Source organism: Rhopalosiphum maidis, chromosome 2 (genome assembly GCF_003676215.2).
Source record: "Rhopalosiphum maidis isolate BTI-1 chromosome 2, ASM367621v3, whole genome shotgun sequence".
Lineage (NCBI taxonomy): Eukaryota > Metazoa > Arthropoda > Insecta > Hemiptera > Aphididae > Rhopalosiphum > Rhopalosiphum maidis.
In genome coordinates this window covers 81,041,973-81,063,279 of record NC_040878.1, presented here as the reverse complement: position 1 = coordinate 81,063,279, position 21,307 = coordinate 81,041,973, and the positions used below count along the sequence as shown (strand labels likewise).

At 28.6% G+C, this 21,307-nt stretch overlaps 1 protein-coding gene across 1 annotated transcript in view; it reads right to left on the bottom strand.

Moving 5' to 3' along the window:
- Positions 1 to 21,307, bottom strand: part of LOC113553683 (FERM and PDZ domain-containing protein 4) — a 92,990-nt gene that overhangs the window by 5,077 nt on the left and 66,606 nt on the right. Inside the window, 14 exon segments of the mRNA XM_026957150.1 lie at positions 393 to 606; positions 692 to 889; positions 971 to 1,304; positions 1,396 to 1,481; positions 1,539 to 1,675; positions 2,603 to 2,732; positions 2,793 to 2,897; positions 3,212 to 3,289; positions 3,366 to 3,585; positions 3,714 to 3,853; positions 3,931 to 4,050; positions 4,124 to 4,372; positions 4,646 to 4,759; positions 4,823 to 4,991. Coding sequence (XP_026812951.1) covers positions 393 to 606; positions 692 to 889; positions 971 to 1,304; positions 1,396 to 1,481; positions 1,539 to 1,675; positions 2,603 to 2,732; positions 2,793 to 2,897; positions 3,212 to 3,289; positions 3,366 to 3,585; positions 3,714 to 3,853; positions 3,931 to 4,050; positions 4,124 to 4,372; positions 4,646 to 4,759; positions 4,823 to 4,991 — 2,294 coding nt within the window.

The window sequence follows — 21,307 nt, the reverse complement described above, 5'->3', positions numbered from 1 at the left end:
TAAAATAAAATATATATTAATCAATATTTATTTATTGTTTTATTAAAACTGTATCATAAAAATAAAAATAAAAATATATTGTTTACGTGTGCTGTTGTAATAGAAAAATATGATGTACGAGTTGTAGTATACTTAGATACATAAAAATACGTAAGAGAGTTCTTATGTATATAGAATGACTTTTATAATACGTGCTGATACGCAGTTTAAATTATTTAAAAGATGTCTAACAAATGATGTTTTTTTCTTCGACGGTAAAGAGAAATTCGCAAGTTTAAAAATAAACGTTTTTTTTCTTCAAATTTTGTGGAACATATTATTTTTAGAAACCTTGAAGTTATTCATAACTGATTATTAAGCGCTTATAACTCGTATTATAAATCTACACGTACCTAAAAATCTGTCCGCGTTCTGTTGGTGGTCATAGTCGGCGAACAGCGTCGGCGGCAGACTGCACTGGCTGCCGGCGTTGGAACCGTTCGTCTGATTGATTTTCGCCTCTTCAATAGGCGGCGGTATTAGCGTCAAATCTATCAAGTCCGGCTCTAAGTACAGACTGCTCCTGGGCAATGACCGGTTGTCCTCTTGCAGGTTCTTCCACAGTTCCTGCAGTCGATACACAATGTTATTACACCTATATATACACGTCTAATGACGCATCCCGCGCGTCCATAGCCGACCAATCACTAACCTGCAGGGCTTCGTGTCCTGAACTCGCGGCCAGCCCTTCAGGACTATGCAGTCCGAAACTTATGTCCGAATCCCTGTTGGAATTCCGTTCGCGGTGTGAAGGGCTGGTCGATGGTGTATTTATGGACTCGGTGTCGCTCTCGAGATCTCCCAAGTTCAACGCTTGGACCGCGGCAGTTATGCTATCCTCGGTGCCCTTCTATATAAGTATATATACAAACACACATTCAAAAACGGACAATGGATATGGCACTTCAATTGGCCGAAAGATATTACGCACTTGAGCTAACAACAGTAGCGAATCGCTGTGTTTTAGTTGACCCAGATTGGTCGGAGGCGGCGGCAACGATACCGAACCGTCAGACGATATGTGAGAACCGTCCGAGTCGCTGGATTCACGTTGATGTCTGTTCAGATATTGTTCAGAGTTTTCCACCAACTCTTGCATCTCGGCCACTCTTCTCAGCACCTCTTCGTTGTGAGTCTCCACAAAGCTATTTTCGCTTTCCAATATTTCCATGGAAACTACGCTTTGAACGTCGATTCCTGATTTATCTTTTATATCACCGTTCGGTTTGTACCCTAAATGACCGTTTTCGTGTTTTTTCAAAGACCTACAAAAACGATATTATTATATTAGGTAGGTGGATATTACATGCCAATCTTTAAATTAATTGCAAACATAATACGAAAAAAAACACTTACATTGTGTTCATATTGTTGTCCACATTTCCATTTTGCATACCAGTCCATATTGTTCTATTTAATGATCCATAGTCGTTAGGTTTGAGCTAAAAATAATTACGGTTATAACTTTTAATACAATTTTTATATATATTTATACCAACCATTTCGTGTTTGAACGGAGTGTACATTGGACAAAAAGCAAAATTAGTCAATTTTTCTTGTTCCTTGGCGTACATGGTTGATGGGCCGTAACTCCAAAGTGACGGTTTCACAATATGATGAGAATAATATTGTGGTGCTATAACAATAAAAAATATTATTTTGTTAATTTTATTGACACGTTATTTTAGTATAGTTCGTTGTTTAAGATGTGTAAACTTTAATATGTCTACACGCTATGTGCACTATATACACAGTGTCTTGTGAGAATTTACCCATTGCGATATCTCCTGAAATAATTAAGATATCATAATTATGTTTGTTTTTAAAAGATTCACAGGGACAATGACTACAAGTATTTCATATTATTTAATTATATTTTAGTAAAAAGGCAAAAAAAAAAATTTAGGTATCCATTTTGCAGAGTTAATTTTGCTGAAAATGTTGACGCTTCAACATTTTATTTTTATTAATCTCATGATTTTGAATATTTATTTTTAGTTTTGAGAATATTTTTGTGTTATTATAACTTAAAGGCACGAGCTCGCGGGCCACATGTTTGATAACACTGGCACTTACTGTATAGTATTTAATAATTCATATTTTTTCTCAAAACTAGAAAAATATTTAAAACCATAATGTCTTTGTCCCTACGAGTCTCATAAAAAAATATGGTATCTCCATTATTTCAAGAGATGTCGCAATAGGTAAATCCTCTCGGGACACTGTATATAAATATTAGTTTTAATATTATATTTAGGTTTTTCCAGTTATTCAAATTTAATTAAATAATATGTTGATATAAAGTCGGTTTCTAACAAAAAAATAGTATGCCAAATAAATTGGTTTCCATAGTCTTATACTTCCACGTAGAAAAATAACAGGCGCAAAATAGATAGGTACTAATAATTAATAAATAAGTATTACTAATCCTATTAATAAAACAATATATTTCACCTAGTACCTATGTACGTATGCAGTTATAATTATATAATATAATTGTTAGTTATTCGTTATAACACAGTAAAATAGTTTTTATTTTATTCAAATAACAATTGCTACTTACCACTGTCGGTGTGTAATAAATCACCTTCCCGGTCAATAGGCAAATTCATAGTCATCAAAAGTTTAAAATAGCCTTTTAAAACAAGTATAAATTCGTCAGTATCGCGATCCTCCATACAAAAACTGACTTCCTAAAGGAATATTCATTCAACATTAATACCAAAAAGTTTTTCAATAGCTATTGTGTTTACCTTTTGTACTGTGTTTTGTAAATACAACGTAACCGTACTTGAAATTTGATCATCTTTTTGTACTTTTACCATCGTTACTTGTTCAATATCTGCCAAAGGCACTGGCTGCAAGGAAAATCAATAATAGTCAGTAAATAAAGGCGATAATTTTGTGAAAGTTTATTAAGTAATCCTTATTTCCACTTAACATCGATAGAACAATACGTAGAAATAAATTAAATTTTGTTCATATTGAGCAAACTGTTCCGGAATTCCGTTGAATATGACAATATAACTATATTATTATATTAACGCGTGGCAATCTCACTTTATATTTTATACCGACGCGAATAAAAGTACCAAGCAAAGCGAGAATACTTTTTTATTGCTAACATATTTTTGGTATGTAAGCTATTTAAGTGAAATTATGAAACGCTTACCATACTGTTGCGCAGTCCCACAATTTGGCTAATTCCCATTTTAGGACTGACTAGAATCACCGTTTCCAAGTTGCAGTCCTGTAGGCACACAATACCATTATCATTAATTTTATATTAAAATTGAATTCGCCCGATCCATTGTTAATACACTTACGCGGACATTGGTGGAGAAACATTTTGCACCGTAACTGGGCAATTCGGAAATAATGGTCAAGTAGTAAAGTTTTGCTTGTAACGCCGTAAGTGTTTTGTAATTGGTACCCGTCATTGTTTGGTTGAGTTTCAACAAATGCGTTAGTAGCTTCCGTAGTTCCTTCCGTTTCATCGACTCCATGAGCGATATGGGTACAAACTTTTCTAATCCGAACTCCCGTCTATACAATAAATACAATAATATTAATTGAATATCATTATCGATATGATGTATTTTATTTAACTTTTTTTCCGTATATTTATTTTATTTATTAATGTTTAATCCACAGCAATTTGGGTGTGTACTTACTCGATAGCTTTGACCGTGACCTTACAATAGGGAATATTATTGGCCATAGCATGTTGATGGATATGTAACGCAGCTAATCGCAGAGCTATGTCATACTTGAGTTCTGGTGCATATCGTTCTTGAACTACATCATTACAACACTTCATGAGGAAAAAAAGAATGGCGTTAGTCATGAAAGCAATCTCGAGTATTAACAATTAGGCTGCATATAACTTACTTGTAAGTACAAGTACTCAAATGCGTTCAAATCTTTTTGAGCCAAATCGCAAGCGTCTCTAGGCACGAATGCCACTCGGAATAAACATCTGAGATTATGGGAGCCTGGTCTCGACGCCACCTTTTGGCATGAAATTATCGATGTAATCAAATTAAATTAAAAAATAATATAAATTACTAATTGAGACGCTTACCCTAGCCAAAGTGTGTTCGGGGTCCAGTAACGTGAGTTTATGTCTACGGAGACTTTTGACTTGTTCGAGAACTAACGCAAAGTGCTCTCCGGCTTTAATACACAGTTTGTTTTGCAACGAAGCCACGACATCTTTGACTTTGGTCGTGGAATCGTATTTAAATGATTTGGTTTGTCCGTTTTCCAGGAACACTTTGAGCACATTTGGTAACAAGGCTATGTTCGGGTCGCCTCCGCTGAACGCCGACACCTACATAATAATAATACAATATTATATACTAAATTATTTATACCTAAATGATTTTGTACGTCGTTTTCGAAAATATCGGTATATCACTGCAATGCTTTTACACAATACGCAATTTTTGTACTATATCACGCCTATAACAAGTCATCCGTAAGTAATACGATCATATTATATTATTGTCAATCGATTTATTCAAAACGACTACACCGGATTGGAATTTTAATCTTTATGTATAAACTTTACATTAAATTATGCTATCGTAATAATATAACTCACCGGACATAATGGAGAACCGTTTACGAGAACTCCTTCCGCAAAACGCACTCTAGATGGATTAGACTTGAGCTTAGCTTTTTTCGCTGAACTCAGTAATGCCGACTTCCTAGCCGACTGCAATCAAATATAAAACGATTTTTTATTTAACGAACAATATAAATAGTGAAAAAAACTCACGTTGTCGAGCGGAGGCTGACACACTAGTAAAGTGATTGTCTCGTTACAAGACCTCACCAGTTGTATTACATAATCCCTAAGACCATTTTGAACATCTTCGTCGTTTATCTGAAGAATTTGATCACCGGGTAAAAGTTTACTATCACTAGGTCCTCCCTCAGTAACGAACCTGTAAACAAAAAAGATACTTGTAAATACATAATATAGTCGAGAATAAAATTTTATCGATGATTACAATTTAACACAATATCAGTATAAGAGTTTTACATAAAATTGAAAACTTAATTGAAATTATTAACTAATACAAGGTCAAATTGAATATATTAAAATAAATACTTTTTCGATTAATATGTGTAATAAAATTTGATTTTAGAGCTGCGTGTGTTTTTTGCTATAATAATATCCATATCGATGTACAATATACTTTTTCAAATTTTATTTTAATTAAGAATCAATATTTTTATCTTCGAATTCTTAGATATAAATGATAACATTAAAGACAAAATTAATCATATAATTAAATAAGATTTAGTAATATGAAAAGTCGTGTTTTTTGAAAAGTTAATGAATAATATTAATATATACCTAATAAAATTGTACGCATTAAAATTCTGCACAGGTATCGTAAAAAAAAAGCAAAATAATTAAACGAAATTCGAGCTATATATATTTAAATTTCAAGTTGTCTCATAAATAATGTATAATATGCTCGCTTATCCGTATTAATAAATATTTTTCAATGAAATACGTTTTTGAAATAAAATCTTCCGATTGGACTTGCTTAATTTTACTATACAGAAATAAATGCATAACAATAGGTATTATACGAATCACAAAAAGTCGACGTAAGGAGATATCTTAAAATACCTATAATAATAATAATATGTCATGATATATACAATATAATAAATGTCAGTATGTCACATGCGCCTTCGTGGTATAGGTACGCGTAAGTACATTTTATTAATCATTATCACATTACGAGTAACGCACGGCCCCCAAGCAGGCGGACAAGAATATGTGAACATTCGGACGTTATATATGATATATTATGTTCTAGTTCATTTACCGAACTTAGCGAGTCAGATTTGATATTCACAAAGCACAATCGGCCGGCGGGCAGCAATTTCTAGCAGTAGAACAATCATCATCATAATAATAGTAATAATAATCACAATAAAACCGTGAGGTATACTGAGGCTGTAGTTGTTGTTCTGAGTATTTTAATGATTGGATTTATAGCGTAGATATAGAATTTCGCTACAACAATATACGATCGTCGGGGGTCTATTTGTACGTGTTTAAATGGAAAACGTCACTGCTAGTATTACCGTTCTTCGGTTGAGAGCTTTTTCGCTTATGTCGTGTTCGCGTTTAGTAAATTAATTGTTGTTCCTGCAATTGTGGATTCCCGACGATTTCGGCGAAAACGACTCGCAACAGTTGTTCTCAATTGGATATTTATTAAAACGTGCGTACTTATATAATACAGAATTACAATATTGCAGTGGGGCGTTAGTGCGAAAAGTGGCGAGTGAGACGATCAACCTTCGTCCTTTAACCTTCATTTTCGTTTTATGAATATTTATATATTTTAGCATCATTTTGGCCCACTTTATAGTTTTACCGTGAAAGTTTATTGGATTGTTAATTAATATACTTATTAATCTTTAGACCTATTCGAAATATTCCTATCTGTGAACGATAAATTTAAATACATTTTCCAAAACAAAAGTATTGACTTCATTTAGCAAAATTCGTTAACATTTTTACCTATAGAAAATCCAAATGTCTGCAATAAATAGAAATTTTGTTTTTTTTTTAACAGCAATTAACTATTTCTAATATTGATAAAATGATAATAATTGTTAATTATCTCAAATTTATAAAAATTAATTTTTGCCGGGCAAATAAAAGATTTTTATCTAATGGATATGTCATAATTTTCAAGTTCATGTATTTTTTGATAATTAGTTTCTAGACAAAAACGAAGATGTAATAGTATATATTACGTGATTAACTATATAGTGAAAAAACGAGATGTAAATATTTAAAATAAAATATGACTTATCACTTATATATTCACATTATAAATTATTATCATTAAACTTTCAATGCTATATTGCTATAATTTTTCTATTTGTACAGTATGAAAACAATAAATGTTACATTATTATAATAATATGCTGTATACATACTAGGTAAATAGCTGGTAATTTGTAAGTATACATTAATTTTGAACACAAAATAAATTTAATGAAAATAATATGATAAATTGGCTAAAGTATAATACAATATATTTTTTTTCTATGTTTTGCTTATTTTATTACTCTATAGTAAGTAATTTACGTTGAAATTAATTGAATAGGTAGTCATTTAAAACCGCTCTTAATCGATTTTTTCGAAAATTTAATGAAGTTTTATAATTAAACTGCATAGTCAATTATAGTCTTTAATATTTATTATTTAGTGTAATATGTACATGTATATCACGGTTATCTATGTATATTATGTGGTTTTAAAAAATACCATTTCTCAACTTAGGAATAATAGAACCCCAATGGACAGCGGCACACGTACCTATTTCTTTTATACAATGGTGTTTTATTATGTAGGATTGATTAACGTGCAACAAAAAACAATAATAAACCAAAAAAAAAAATAATAATAATAACTAAATAAATAATGCTCTTATTCGAAATGAATACATCGATTACAATCGCAAAGTCAAAAATGTATTATTTACAACTATTATAATATAATGATGAGATGCCTAATCACGATAAACCATATGTCCATGTTTATATATATATATATATACCTCTACCTGGATATAAACAGAGGAATAAAATAGTTAATAATAGTTAAAAAAAAGCTGACGACTTGTTGGAATATTGTTCATTTAGTTTTTTATACATATTAGAATAGGTGCATAATATATAATATAATACACGATTGACATTAATTGCGAGGTCATGGAGGCCAATATTAATACAGACATATACAGTCATACAGACACAACAGCAAACGTACATGTAGCGTATTAATATTTAATGTATAAAATATGTACGTAGTGCCATTCAATTACGATGATAACGACTGACCGCAGTAGCTAAAGAAGACGGGTTGTGTTTCGCATTAAGCCCGTCAGAACGAGTTTGGAAACGTCACTACTTTTGTTGTTATGTGTGTAAAGCGAATCAAGTGTACGATACAAATCCTATTTAACTTTTGTAATATTTTGATCGTGTTTTTTTCTATAATAATAGTTGTGTTATTATTATTATTACTATTATACTATTATTATATTATTGAACGATGAAAGTCTGTGGTGAATTATCACTACCTACGTTATTGTATTTGACCTGTCATCCGGTGTTATCAATTTGTTTTATAATATTAACGGTATAGTAAGTTTATCATTAATAATCATTTTATTTTTGACAGAAAACAGTTGCTAATCGATTATAGAAATTAATTGCTAGACACACATACAGAGATATACTATGTAAAATACAGTGTTGGTATAGGTAAGTATGTAGCGGAAGTACTCACTCGTAACAAAATGGAAAATTGGCTTTATTAAAATATTAACGGTTAAATTAATATAAAAACGAAAAAAAAAATAACAAAAATTTATTTGTAACGAGTTATTAATTTTTCTAGCGCTCGATTAATTTACAATAAATACAAACGTGTAAACAGTGTATAATGAAATTGTTTTTTTTTTTTTTTTAATTAAAATTAATTTTTATCTCGGTAGCCGCGTTTTCGCGAAATAATTCAATAAATATTCTAGTAGATTGTAATTTGTTTTTCCGTCCATTAAAATGTGAAACAACGAAACGAACGTCGAATCGCATTTCGATACACCATGTAGAAATCTAATAAATACCTTTATAATCATACGGTATTTGCCTTTCGGTGACATATGGAATTTATTGACCAATTTCGTTGATCTCGGCAGGTTTATATATTACCTACTCTACATTAGATTACTTTTCGATACCTACGTTTACATATACTGGTTAAAGTGACCAAACGTCACTATATATCCCATTTATATTGTTTGCATAATGTAAATGTCGTATAAAATGTACATTTCAACATTTGAATATCGTGCTATTATATGTCTCACGATGCGTGTGATCATAATATGTATTATATTTATATAGTTTACTATAGCTATAAATGTGTTCACAGCAGATTTAAAAACAAGCATTATTTTTGTAGCGTATATATTTATATACACATCATAGACTAAAAAATATAGTTTCCTACCTATAAATTTTCAATAATATTCTAAACAATCAATAATTTAGTTTGTTGCGAAGAATAAGTATGGTTACAGTTCTTGCCGTTGCCATAAAAACGTCAAAACTAATGACGATATATATATATATATACGGCGCGCGCGTTTAATACTTCCCGAACTGGGTCAATCACAAATTGACATTCAGTTATTTACGGCCGTGTAATCTATTATTTTGTCTGCGAAATGTATACACTTATACTCGCACGCACACACTCACGCGTATGAAAATAATATAGATCCTTTTCTGCAAACCGAATTGGACACGGGGTATAGGAAAAAAAATCCAAATCGTATATAAGGCAGAAGAATTTTTTTGACAACCGAGTGTGTTGGACCGTGTGTGTTTTCCAATTTTTTTTTCCATTATTGTTATACTCGGTAGAAACCATATAATAGTAATAATGGGGAATCTCTATTTTATCTCGCATGTTTTGTTGACGACTACCTGCGCCGACAAGATCGCATGGTCTTAGCGGAAGAGACGAAGGAGATCCCAATGAAAACACACACACAAACAACTTATATTCTTCTTCTTCTTTTTCTTCTTTTTCTTCTTCTTCTTCTTATTATTATTAGTAAGTCTGACCGTATATAATAACAACACGTTGAGACGACATATATTATGTCTACGGCGGATTAGCCGTACGATAAAAAATATAAATATATTCCGCAGGCAAAATCATCATACTGTCATTGTTAATAATATGATAGATATTATAAATAATAATATTATATAGAAACAAATATTATATTGTATAATGTTGTTTTAACCATAGTCCATAAATCATGCCATATTTGTATACAAATACAAAAAATACAATATTCACGAATTTATTGAATAAATTAAATAATACTATATTTAAAACCCAAAGGACGACAAAACGTACGATTATCATTCAACTATATAATTATCAGTGTGTGTGTGTAGTAAGTGTCACGCAATCACGATTAAATGGCCACTCTAACTTTTATGAGGTTTTTTTTATTTACATAGTTATTTATGGAGCAGGTTTTAAGTGACGATTATCCTAAATTTAAAGGGGTTGGAAACGCGGAAAATTTTTGAATTTTTTGAATATATTTATTTGCTTTATAAGTAGGTATAATTAATGTATACATCAATAGATTCATATAATTTACGACTGGAAAATGAAGGCCATCTTTTAACTTTCCTGGTCGAATTTGTAGTAACTTAACGGATAATAAAATAAGAAAAAAAAGTAATTAACACAGAGAAAAAACGAGGCTGGAAAAAGTTGAAAAACGTTATAGCTAAGCCCTTGATAATATTTTGATTTTAATTAATATTTTTTACTTAATATAATTAATTAAATTATTTACGCCAAATATATGTGTATTTTAATTTTTTAATCCTTTTCTGTACGGTGTTACGTTACGCAATTTCCATAAAAAAAATATACCCGATTAGTATGTAATGTATGTATGGGCTAGTGAGTACCGTGGTTAATTTAGAGACTACCGTGTATTTGAACCCTAGGAGATTATACACATATATAGTCGGTCTAGAGTCCTCTGTATTCACGTTTATACCGCAGGCACAACACGCTAGTAAAATTATAATAAGTAATAATATATCACGCTAATACGCGTGTGGATATATTTGGATCTAATACACCGTCATCGAAAGATCCAAAACATAGGTAGGTATGGCAATAAAACACTGCGAATAGAAATATGTAATCATGTAGGTACTACATAGCGGCAGGCTGGTAATGTTGGTGGAAGTAGTGCTTGAACAATATAATATTTTATAAGCAGAAAAATACATTAATATTAATACTTCGCGAGGTGTTCCCTAAAACTATCTACGCTTTTTTACGAGGAAAATCAAAAACGACAAATTCTAGCATCACGTCGAATTAGCGTTAGTCGTTATCGATTCTATACGCAATCGACATAGGTATACATGAGATGGATATTGACTATTGTAGGTAAATAGGTAGGCTGCAAATGGTCGACAGTCAATTCAACAGATATTAACGAACAGCGTTTTGAGAAAATAATATTTAATACCTAGGTAAACGGTATAATATACAGGCAGGTACTTCGTGTTTTAATATTTTATGTAATTGCAATACCCACGATATTATACACGCCAACTCGTCGCGTGATTAAATTAAATGCTCAAACCAAATATATGTGTATCCATATATTATGTGTACGTCATAATATCGCACTACATTAATTTGACGTAACTATATACCAATACATATATATATATAAATATTTTGACGTCATACATTATATTATTGATTGTAGGGGTAATTAAATCCGTATCCTGGCATCAGCTGTTATTAACCTACAGGCTACAACTATAATAATTTTATAATATAGCTGACGAGCGACCACCTATATACTATAATACTATTATAATATGATAATATGATAATCAATAAATGTTATCGAAATTCGTACCGACTTGATACCTCGCGCATATTATAAATTAAGGTCATTTCCGTATTAAACGCAAAATCATGTGAAGTATAATATATTAATACTGTTGGAGAGCTAAAACGACGTTAAAACATAAGGTCAATAAGTCACGACTTTTTTTTTCATGATATTAAATTATCAACATAATACACTCGTACATATTGTCATAGAGGTGATGAATACGGTTCACTCGTATATGCATACGGCACTATTATTAAATGCATAGTTAAGTATCTATCAAATTAACCGCTTGGCTAGAACACGAATACTGCAATATCCGAATTAGACGACAATGACGATAACAAGTAAATACAGATTTCAGTTTCGTTTACTAATAGCTAGACGACCATGGTGACTGGAATTGAAAAGATAAACGTATTTAATAAATTAAAGAACAATACCACCATCCAAAAACCTTTATCAATAATTAACTTCAATAAAATAATTATAATAAACATTTTTTTTTTTTAACAAAACACCACAATAATTATAACGTAGACCTAAATAAGTCATACGGGTCAAATCATGCATTCAGCTATACCGAATTTGTCAAGTACACAGCCATATCGGAAAGAAATATCCTAAGTTTTCACTCATTTTAAGAAACAGAATAATTTATCCACCGTTTGAAAACATAAGAAATATCAGCTACCGAACAACCACATAACCAAGATTCAGATCCAGAACTATACTATTTTTAACGTGGTTAACCACGATAACAATCAAAACTAAAACACCACCATCATCTATATCACTTTAAACTTTCTCGTAAAAGTCCCTCTCAGAACAGAATATAAAGAATACATATATTATACAAAGTTAGTAATTTAATGGTTACGAGCACACTACACAACATGATATGTTATCCTGTGTATAATACAGTTAGAAATAACACTCACCTCTGGTTTATGACGACGACAGCCACGGTGTTTTATAATAATTATATTAAATACACTTTACATGTTTCTGCTCATTTGCTTATTACTAACTTATTTTTAGTTAATGCATAGGTATAATATTGATTCCATACTGATTTAGGTTATAGGTTAAGCAATGCGTATCTTTTTTATATGATATATATGCATTGCTTTTTGTATTAATTCTGTACAAATTTCAAAATATATTCGATTTATAATAATAATAATAGCAATAAAGTATTCAAAGTTTAGATGAGCGGAGTAGAGGACCTGCATTATCCGAGGTACCTACGCCTGTGCCAATCCACTCTGCTCATTTAAACTTTTAAAACTTATATAAGTTATAAGTTGATAACTTTATTAACTACTCGTTCGAATTTTTATAATAATAATTCTCAGAAAAATATAATGCTTCAGAGTAAGAAATTAAAAATGTATGTTGTTATTCAAAAAAATAAAAAATAATAATAACGGTAGAAAGAGGTAAACGTTATTTTTTTTCAGAAATTAGTGTTGTAGTACTGGCTATAAATTATGAAAATAAAATTAATTAAAAAATGATGGTTAATAATTTATAAGATATACGCACTAAGTGTTAATAATGCTAAGAGTATTTCTCTGTATACTGTTCAATATAATAATATTATACATACATATTTTGATGAAATATTACTACAAATTTTGTTTGTGATTGTTAGGTAGGTATGCATATGGCCAAAGAACTTAACTTCTATGCAATTTCTCTATACGCCTAGGCATTTAACTATTGTATCCGCCTATTTTAAGTCTGGTAAATAATAAAAATGAAACATTTTGTATTATTTTAAAAATTTAACTATATTTTCTATTAATTATTTATTGATATTTCATAAATAAAAGAAACTGCATTATTTATTAATATGTAAAACATTATCATATATTTATGATTTAAGTTTTAAAACAATAGTACCGATGGACACGGAATTAAACATATTTCATATACATACGTGTTTCACATATTAATAAATAATACATAGGTAGTTTTTTTATATTAAATATCAATAAATAATTAATAGAAAATATAGTTAAATTTTTAACATAATACAAAATGTTTCATTTTTATTTGATCGTCCGATCATCAAGTAAATATATTATTATTTATTATTACTAAGAACGCGTGTACCTACATCGATTTTGTTTCAAATAAAAGTCAACTATGAACCATAGTTACTAGACATATAACATTTGTATTTTATTAGCGTTTCGAACAAATTGTCCGAAACCTTAAATTATACATGTATAATATACTTTGAGTTAAAGGTAATAATAATATTCGCGCAATAAATCACATGATGATATTATACGAGTTGATGTTAATTATTCATTAAATTCATTTTTATTAACATGGATTTGGATTAGAAATGTATCGGTATGACACGACAAACGTGTTTATCAAATCGCATATTACAATTTTTGGATGATAAAATGAAGTCATTTTTATTTTATTTATAATTTAAAAAATTAATATTTGTTAATGTTTTTTGGATTTAAACAAGATATGATATATTTACATTTTATAACATATAGTCTCTAATATTTTTTGTTGATCAACAGGTCAAGACATGTTTTTTTAAACTTTTTTACTCAGAGATTTATATCAAAGAATCCGTACCTCTAATCGTTATATCTAAGTTTTTTATTTTTCGATAATATAATATATTTATATACTACATTTAGAATCAATCTGAATTAATTTTATGATTTTTTTTTTTTAGTGGAAATTAGTTTTAGTTTTGGAAAACTAAAAAGATTATATGTAATAATTAGTAATTAATATTATAAAATATAAAAACAATTTAATTTATTTATATACATATATACTAATTTGTTATAACTTATTAAAGTCTGCGTGCAATATAAAATAGTTTAAACGCTGAGCTAAATAACTTCGAAAATATGACTTCAAAGTACTCAATTTTAATTGTATTTCGAGATATTTTTCCTTCGGAGTAATATTATATATTAAATATACATAATTCTGGATTAAGCTAATAAAAATTAGTATAAACAGCGTGTATAAGAAACGCATTATCTTTTAAATATAGTTAATGCGTAATATTATTTTAATATATTATTTTATAATTATTATCATAGGTAAAAATATGTAAATTAATACTATTCAACGTAAATTTTTTTTTTCATATTTTAAACACGAAGGACCATTTTACAAAAAGGAGTAAATGAGATAAAAATAATAATCTCTAAATTAAATATACCTGTAAAAAACATGACTAATATTTTACAATTTATACACATTAATTTATAGGTAGTACGCATCTTTTAATGCGAAAACGTACACTTAAATATAATGTATATATTATACAACAGCGAATGAATAAAATATAGACGAAGCGCAAGATATAAAAAGATAATGAAGGCGAGTCTCTAATATTAATTATTAATAGCTTTATATTTAAATATATACACATACATATTATACGTATATTAGATAATTGCTATGATAAAAATCTAACACCACGCTGTGGGATGTACATACTAAAGTAGTGATTAATACGCTCTACTTTTTTCTCTCTCTCGCACACTCATACACGCTATAAACATCAGTACAACATAGACTACAGCAATTATAGAAACAAGTTTCCATTATATCGTTGCATAAATGCGATTATTAGTGACTACTGTACAACTACAGATCAAGACGTTGTAATTTAATAATATGTACGTATATATAGTTAATAATTGATAATATGTGCAAACGACACCGATCGTGCAATGGCGTCGAAGATATGAAATACCTACATAGTATAGGTCGATGTAGGTGCTTACACATAATATCACAACACAATATTAGTAATATTACGTTAATTATTTTACCTATTACAGTCATTGATGATATAAATTTAAAATCTAATTATAGCCTGTAGTGCAAGATTTGAAATTTTAGAAGTGTAATATGCTTCTTTGTCAGCCGAAAATGGAAAATGCTTGAATTTCCCTTGAGTAACCACCAAAATATTGCACTTAACAAATATACTCGCGTTATACCCATACATACGTACTATATACATATATAACTCGAAGAAAAATCGCTTTAAGCTAACATATATGATACCGCAATATTATAGCATTTATTATACATATATAGATAAACTACCAAATAATTCAAAATATCTTTTTCTTCAATATTTTTCTCCAACGGAGTGGCAGTATATATAGCTAAAATAATAATGTTTATAATTTATATTTTGTATATGTGTATCTAACCTTTTATATTAAATTCATCCAAATGCACGATCAGACGGACTTCATGTATTATAATATGTATTATTGCCGTCACATCGATATTTAAATTATTATTTCGAGAACGTAAAAGGGAAATACAATAAAGTAAAAAAAATGAAATAAAATATATTGCATAATATTATATATTTTAATATAAAATGTGTCTATTGGAGATGGGTTGTATTTTTTTTTCAAACAAAAGAAAATTCGTTTTAAAATAAAATATTGTTTCTGTGCAACTGGGAGTAAGTACTTAAAGAATTTTTTTCCTGCGTTCAATTTTTTACTTTTCCGCACGCGAGTAACGTGATTGTAGTATTTACTTTTTATTTGTGCAGACTTATATTACACCCACCACTTTTATTCAAATTTCCGGTACTTGCTACAAATAATGCAGAATTTAATACTGCTTTTGAAAAAAAAACGTAATAATTCAATAAGCAAGCGAATGTATAACTTTAAAAATTGCAATTAATTTAATTTTTATATATTTATATGAAAAATATTATGTACGACCCAGTTGGCCAGGTCTTAAGTTTGTACAGACGAAATTACTAAATAAGCGACAACAAATCTAAATGGAATAAATACGTATAAATATTTTAATTTTTTTTTTTTTAAGTATTAGTAGAATATAATTTTCTCAGAATGCATTAACTACGAAAACGACGTTTTTAATCTGAGATTTTATATATTATCGCAGGGCTCTTTGTTCGTTTTTCAATAAATCGCGTTTGAATGATTCGCTGTAGATTTAGGCGTTCAAATAATTATACTATCAGATGTTTGTAAAAAATTACAAAAAAAAGTTCCATCGCAGTAGGTTTCATTAAATTTACTCTAGACCTAACGAATAACAAAACTCAGAAGTATGTTCTTTAATGTAAAAAGTAAACTTATAAATCCTTTAAGCTTAGTATCCTAGTTGCTGTGTATGGTGTGTACGGTTAACATAAATAACGTAATTTATAAACCAAAGTATTTTATATTATACCAATGATGATTCCGGAACGATACAAATTGAAGTTATCCGTGATATGTAATATTATAGCTTTTGTTTAGATTATATTATAATTTATAACATAACATACAATAATATGTATATCATATATCACACAAATGCACTATGTGCAATAAGAGTATTCAATGATAAAACAAAATGACGGCAAGCTAAATTTCGTTATTGAAATTCTGTTTAATGTAAACACAATATTGAGCATTATATACGGACATTTGGCTTATACATATTTATGAGTACCTTCACGCTTCACGGTATATAGTGTTTATTTAGTATAAAAAATTTTCGATACGCACTTCTACTTCTTAAACGTATTTATGTATATTATATCAATATACTCGTTTATAAATGTGTGTGTGTGTGTGTGTATATGATCCGTGTACTGGTATCGAATATTTGACATCCGTTCTTTTTATTTTTGTTAAGTGACGTTTTCAATGAAAATAACTGGAATACACAAAGGAGAAAAAGTAACAAGAAAAGTCAGTAAACCAATCACAAAGTAATCATATAATCTTGGAAAATTGTAAAGGGTCATACGACGTCTGTTGTTGATAGTCATAAACAAGTATAGGTATGTGAGTTCAAATAAAATCGTTATTAAGGAAATGGTATAAAAATATGAAGTACTATTTATATACTATATTGGCCATTGGTATTTTATACTTTATTTTTGTCTTAAGTGAAACATGTTTTAAAGCCGTTGATTGTATTGAACCGAGAAAATGTTTAATAAAATATAATTAATGCGTCAAAAAGATAATAATGTACAAAAATATCTAGTTATGTACATTATTAAATTCAAATTAGTTTTAAGTAATCATAAGTGTATGGTAGAAGATACAGGTATATGAATGAAAACGAACCTCAATCCTCTTTTCGAATTTTCGCAGTTAATTTATTTGTTTGAATAATGTCATTGTAATTGATTAACAGCAGAAACATATTTTCACACAAATAATATAGCTATGCTAAATTATTGAACACTGTAAGGTCGTCTTTCATCATGCCGTACAGTGATGACGATAATAACTTTAATGATTGCGTTTAATATTTTATGAAAGCGAATTTAATGAGCATAACAATATTAACATCATGTCGGTATCTTTATTGACAGTAAATTCTATATTACGTAAATTATATGAAATACACTTTAGTATCGATAATTATAATTTATAATACTATACTTCATTAACGATTATTTAGAAACAACGTTAAAAATGTTTAGATGTGTTATTAATAAATAATAATACAATAACTGGTATAAGAGACAAAAAGAAAATATTTATCTCTGAAAGCAAAGTTTACTTTGTTAAACTAGTTTTACTACTTTAGCGAAAAATTTACGGACCATCACAATTGGGAATAATAGATGAAAGACGATGATCTAGAAAGATTGTATAATAGCGAATCAAATATCAGATTGTTTTCGAAAAGCAAAAATATAGGAATGGGCTGGTCACGTTTGACTGGCCGAGATAAGTCTAATATTAAATGTCTTGATTAGAAATCGAACAAAATAAAACAACCGATAAGGGGAATAGCCAATAGGTACCTCGCTAGCGGAGGTTAAACAAGGCGAGAAAGGAAATCTCAGGTATAGCGTATAGACGAGTCAATATAAATAGATATAGTACTGGGATAGATGGATAAGTCTAGTGAAAACGCGAAAAGGGCTACAATGGCTTGTTTAGTACTAATTAATATGTATTATTATACAATTGGTTTAATTATCTATTTTCATGTACTATATACGTTGATAATAGGTTAAATATATAATAAACCTTATTAATAAAAAGTAACTTGAGGTTAGCCGAGATAAAATAAATGTTAAAGTCAAACAGTACGTTGCATGTAGACAGAATCACTTTGTATAATAATGTATAAATGTAATCAGACTACAGTATACAATACCTTCATTTCTTCGGGTATTTATTGATTTTTCTCGATTCTTAAATCCTTTCATGATTTAAATTACAATATGTTTCATCGGCGTAATACCTACGGCTCACAATATTATGAGTTTATGACATGTATCTCATAATATGACATGTATAATGTACAATATGAATTTTCTTGTCATTTCATTAACGACCATTGCTCATATCCTATAAGGTTAATCTACATTCAATTACGGGCTATAAATCAAAAATGAGTCCATACACGTCAACAACTTACCGCCTAGAAAAAATTTCCCGTCAATTTTTTTTGTTTTTTGACTAATTATATGTTGAAAAATATATTGTTCAAGTCCATGTTTACGATATTTATATCATAAATACTCGGCGAGAGCGCATTTAAATACAAATATGCATTATGCATACAAAATATTTGGAAAATCTGATTTAGTTGATTGATTTGTGAGAAAAAATAAAATATATAATTACACGATCAAAGGTCCTAAAGACCTAGACTATAATAATATCGTTTATGACACTTTTATATGTTTTAAGTTTTACATGTCTTTCAAGCACTTAATTTAATCGTTTGGTAAAATATGAGTTTAAAATTACCAACAACAGCTGCTGCTGTTAGAAAAGGAATAAATGGAGCAGGCAAACTTAATGATTCACAAAAAGCTTAACGAAGTGGAAATATAATATCTATACTACACGAAATATTTTGTATTTTTATTATATTTTATTCTATTGTTCAGTTATTATTTTCAATAATAAACAATAAAATAATGTGTGCCCATCGGTGGGGGGGAGGATACAGGGAACTTACCCTTCCCTCCTGAAAAAATAATATCAACTTATAATTTAATAAATATTACCAAATTACATTATGAAATTACACTTTTTATTTTGCTCCTCCTCTTAAATTTTACCTATAGTAGCTACTGTCTATTACATTTTATGAATATTTGTGTCAATCACTGATTAAAAATAAAGTATCTTAATGACTTTAATACATCATTATTATATTTTGTGTTTTAATTATTTTATAGCGTATTATGAATTTATATTTTAATTTTTGAATATTTTAATTCATATAATATGTAGACATACATGATACATGAATGATAAAGGCAATATTTTTAATTTAATTTGTATAATATTATAATTAAAATACCACTATGGGCAGTAGGCATAAGTTAGTGTCTTTCTGAAATATTTTCATCTATTGTGTATAATACATTAAAATAAATATATAATATGTAATATCGTATAACATATATTGGATGTTTATTTTTGGACAATTGTATAAAAAAAATTATACATTGTATCATATTTATATGTAAAAATATATAATACTGCAAACACGTGGTAAAGAATTAAGATTATACATTTTTGTACATTAAATAAAAAAAAACATTTACTAAAATCAATTAAAAATCAACAATAGGTATTTCTATTTCGTTTATAAAATTATTATAGGTATACTAACCCGAGCGTAGCCTGTTCAACCAGCTAGTTTATTATATAACTTATTTTAAAGTACAGTGGTCGTCGCTTATTATAATCACAATTAATGTTATCAATCGTTTATTGTTATCTAAAACTATAAGTACGGCCCGGATGTATACTTATGTGTGTAAATTTTGTCGGTTATTATAATCAATACGCCGCTTAATGTTATCAGTTTGAGGTCATAAAATTAACATCATGTACGAGAAATTGTGTTAGACATGGAGGTTTTGCAAAAAGTATCAAGAAGGATGAAGAAGAATATGAAGAAATAGACTTAGATTTTGAAAATTGATGAAAATATACCTACTACATAACATTTTACCGAAGAAGATACTTTACATGCTTTATCATAAACAAATAGACCTGAAGAAATTGAAAATGAAGAGTTAGAGATTGAGCCACAAACAGATACTGAAAAACCTCCAAGTTCTTTTGAAATGAGAGAGGCCCTACGTTATAAAGAGGAGTGCAACATCACTCGTCAAATTTTGAACTACATTATAAATATGAACATTTTATCAATGACCTTTTAGCGGTACAAAAAAAAACAGACATCAATAAAAATATATTGTTCAAATTAATAATAATTTATATAATATGTATTTACATTTTATTTAATTTTTTAAACAATATTAAATTTTGTATACCTACCCACATACTTTAAAATTTAAATAGTAATAAATTATAATTAATAATATTTTTTAATAACTGTGTGTATTAAATTTGATGCAACATTTCAGTATTATATTTTTTTTTTTTACTTTCGTTTAGTATTATCAATCGGATTATATTATCAATTATGTCCCATACCAAAGTGATTACTAAGCGGCGACCACTGTATTATTATTTTGTTTGCATTTGATGCAATTGATCAAAGGTGAGAAATCATCTTGAGTTATTAAAGTTATGTCAACGTAAATAAAAATATTGAGTAATAATTTAATAAAATTATCAATTATAATATAATTAAATCTTAAAGTTTAAAGTTAATATGGAAAAAATATGAACTCTACAAAGTTAAAATAAAATAAACTGTTTTTTTTTTTAAATTTTAATTTATTACCCACAACATACATTAATATATTG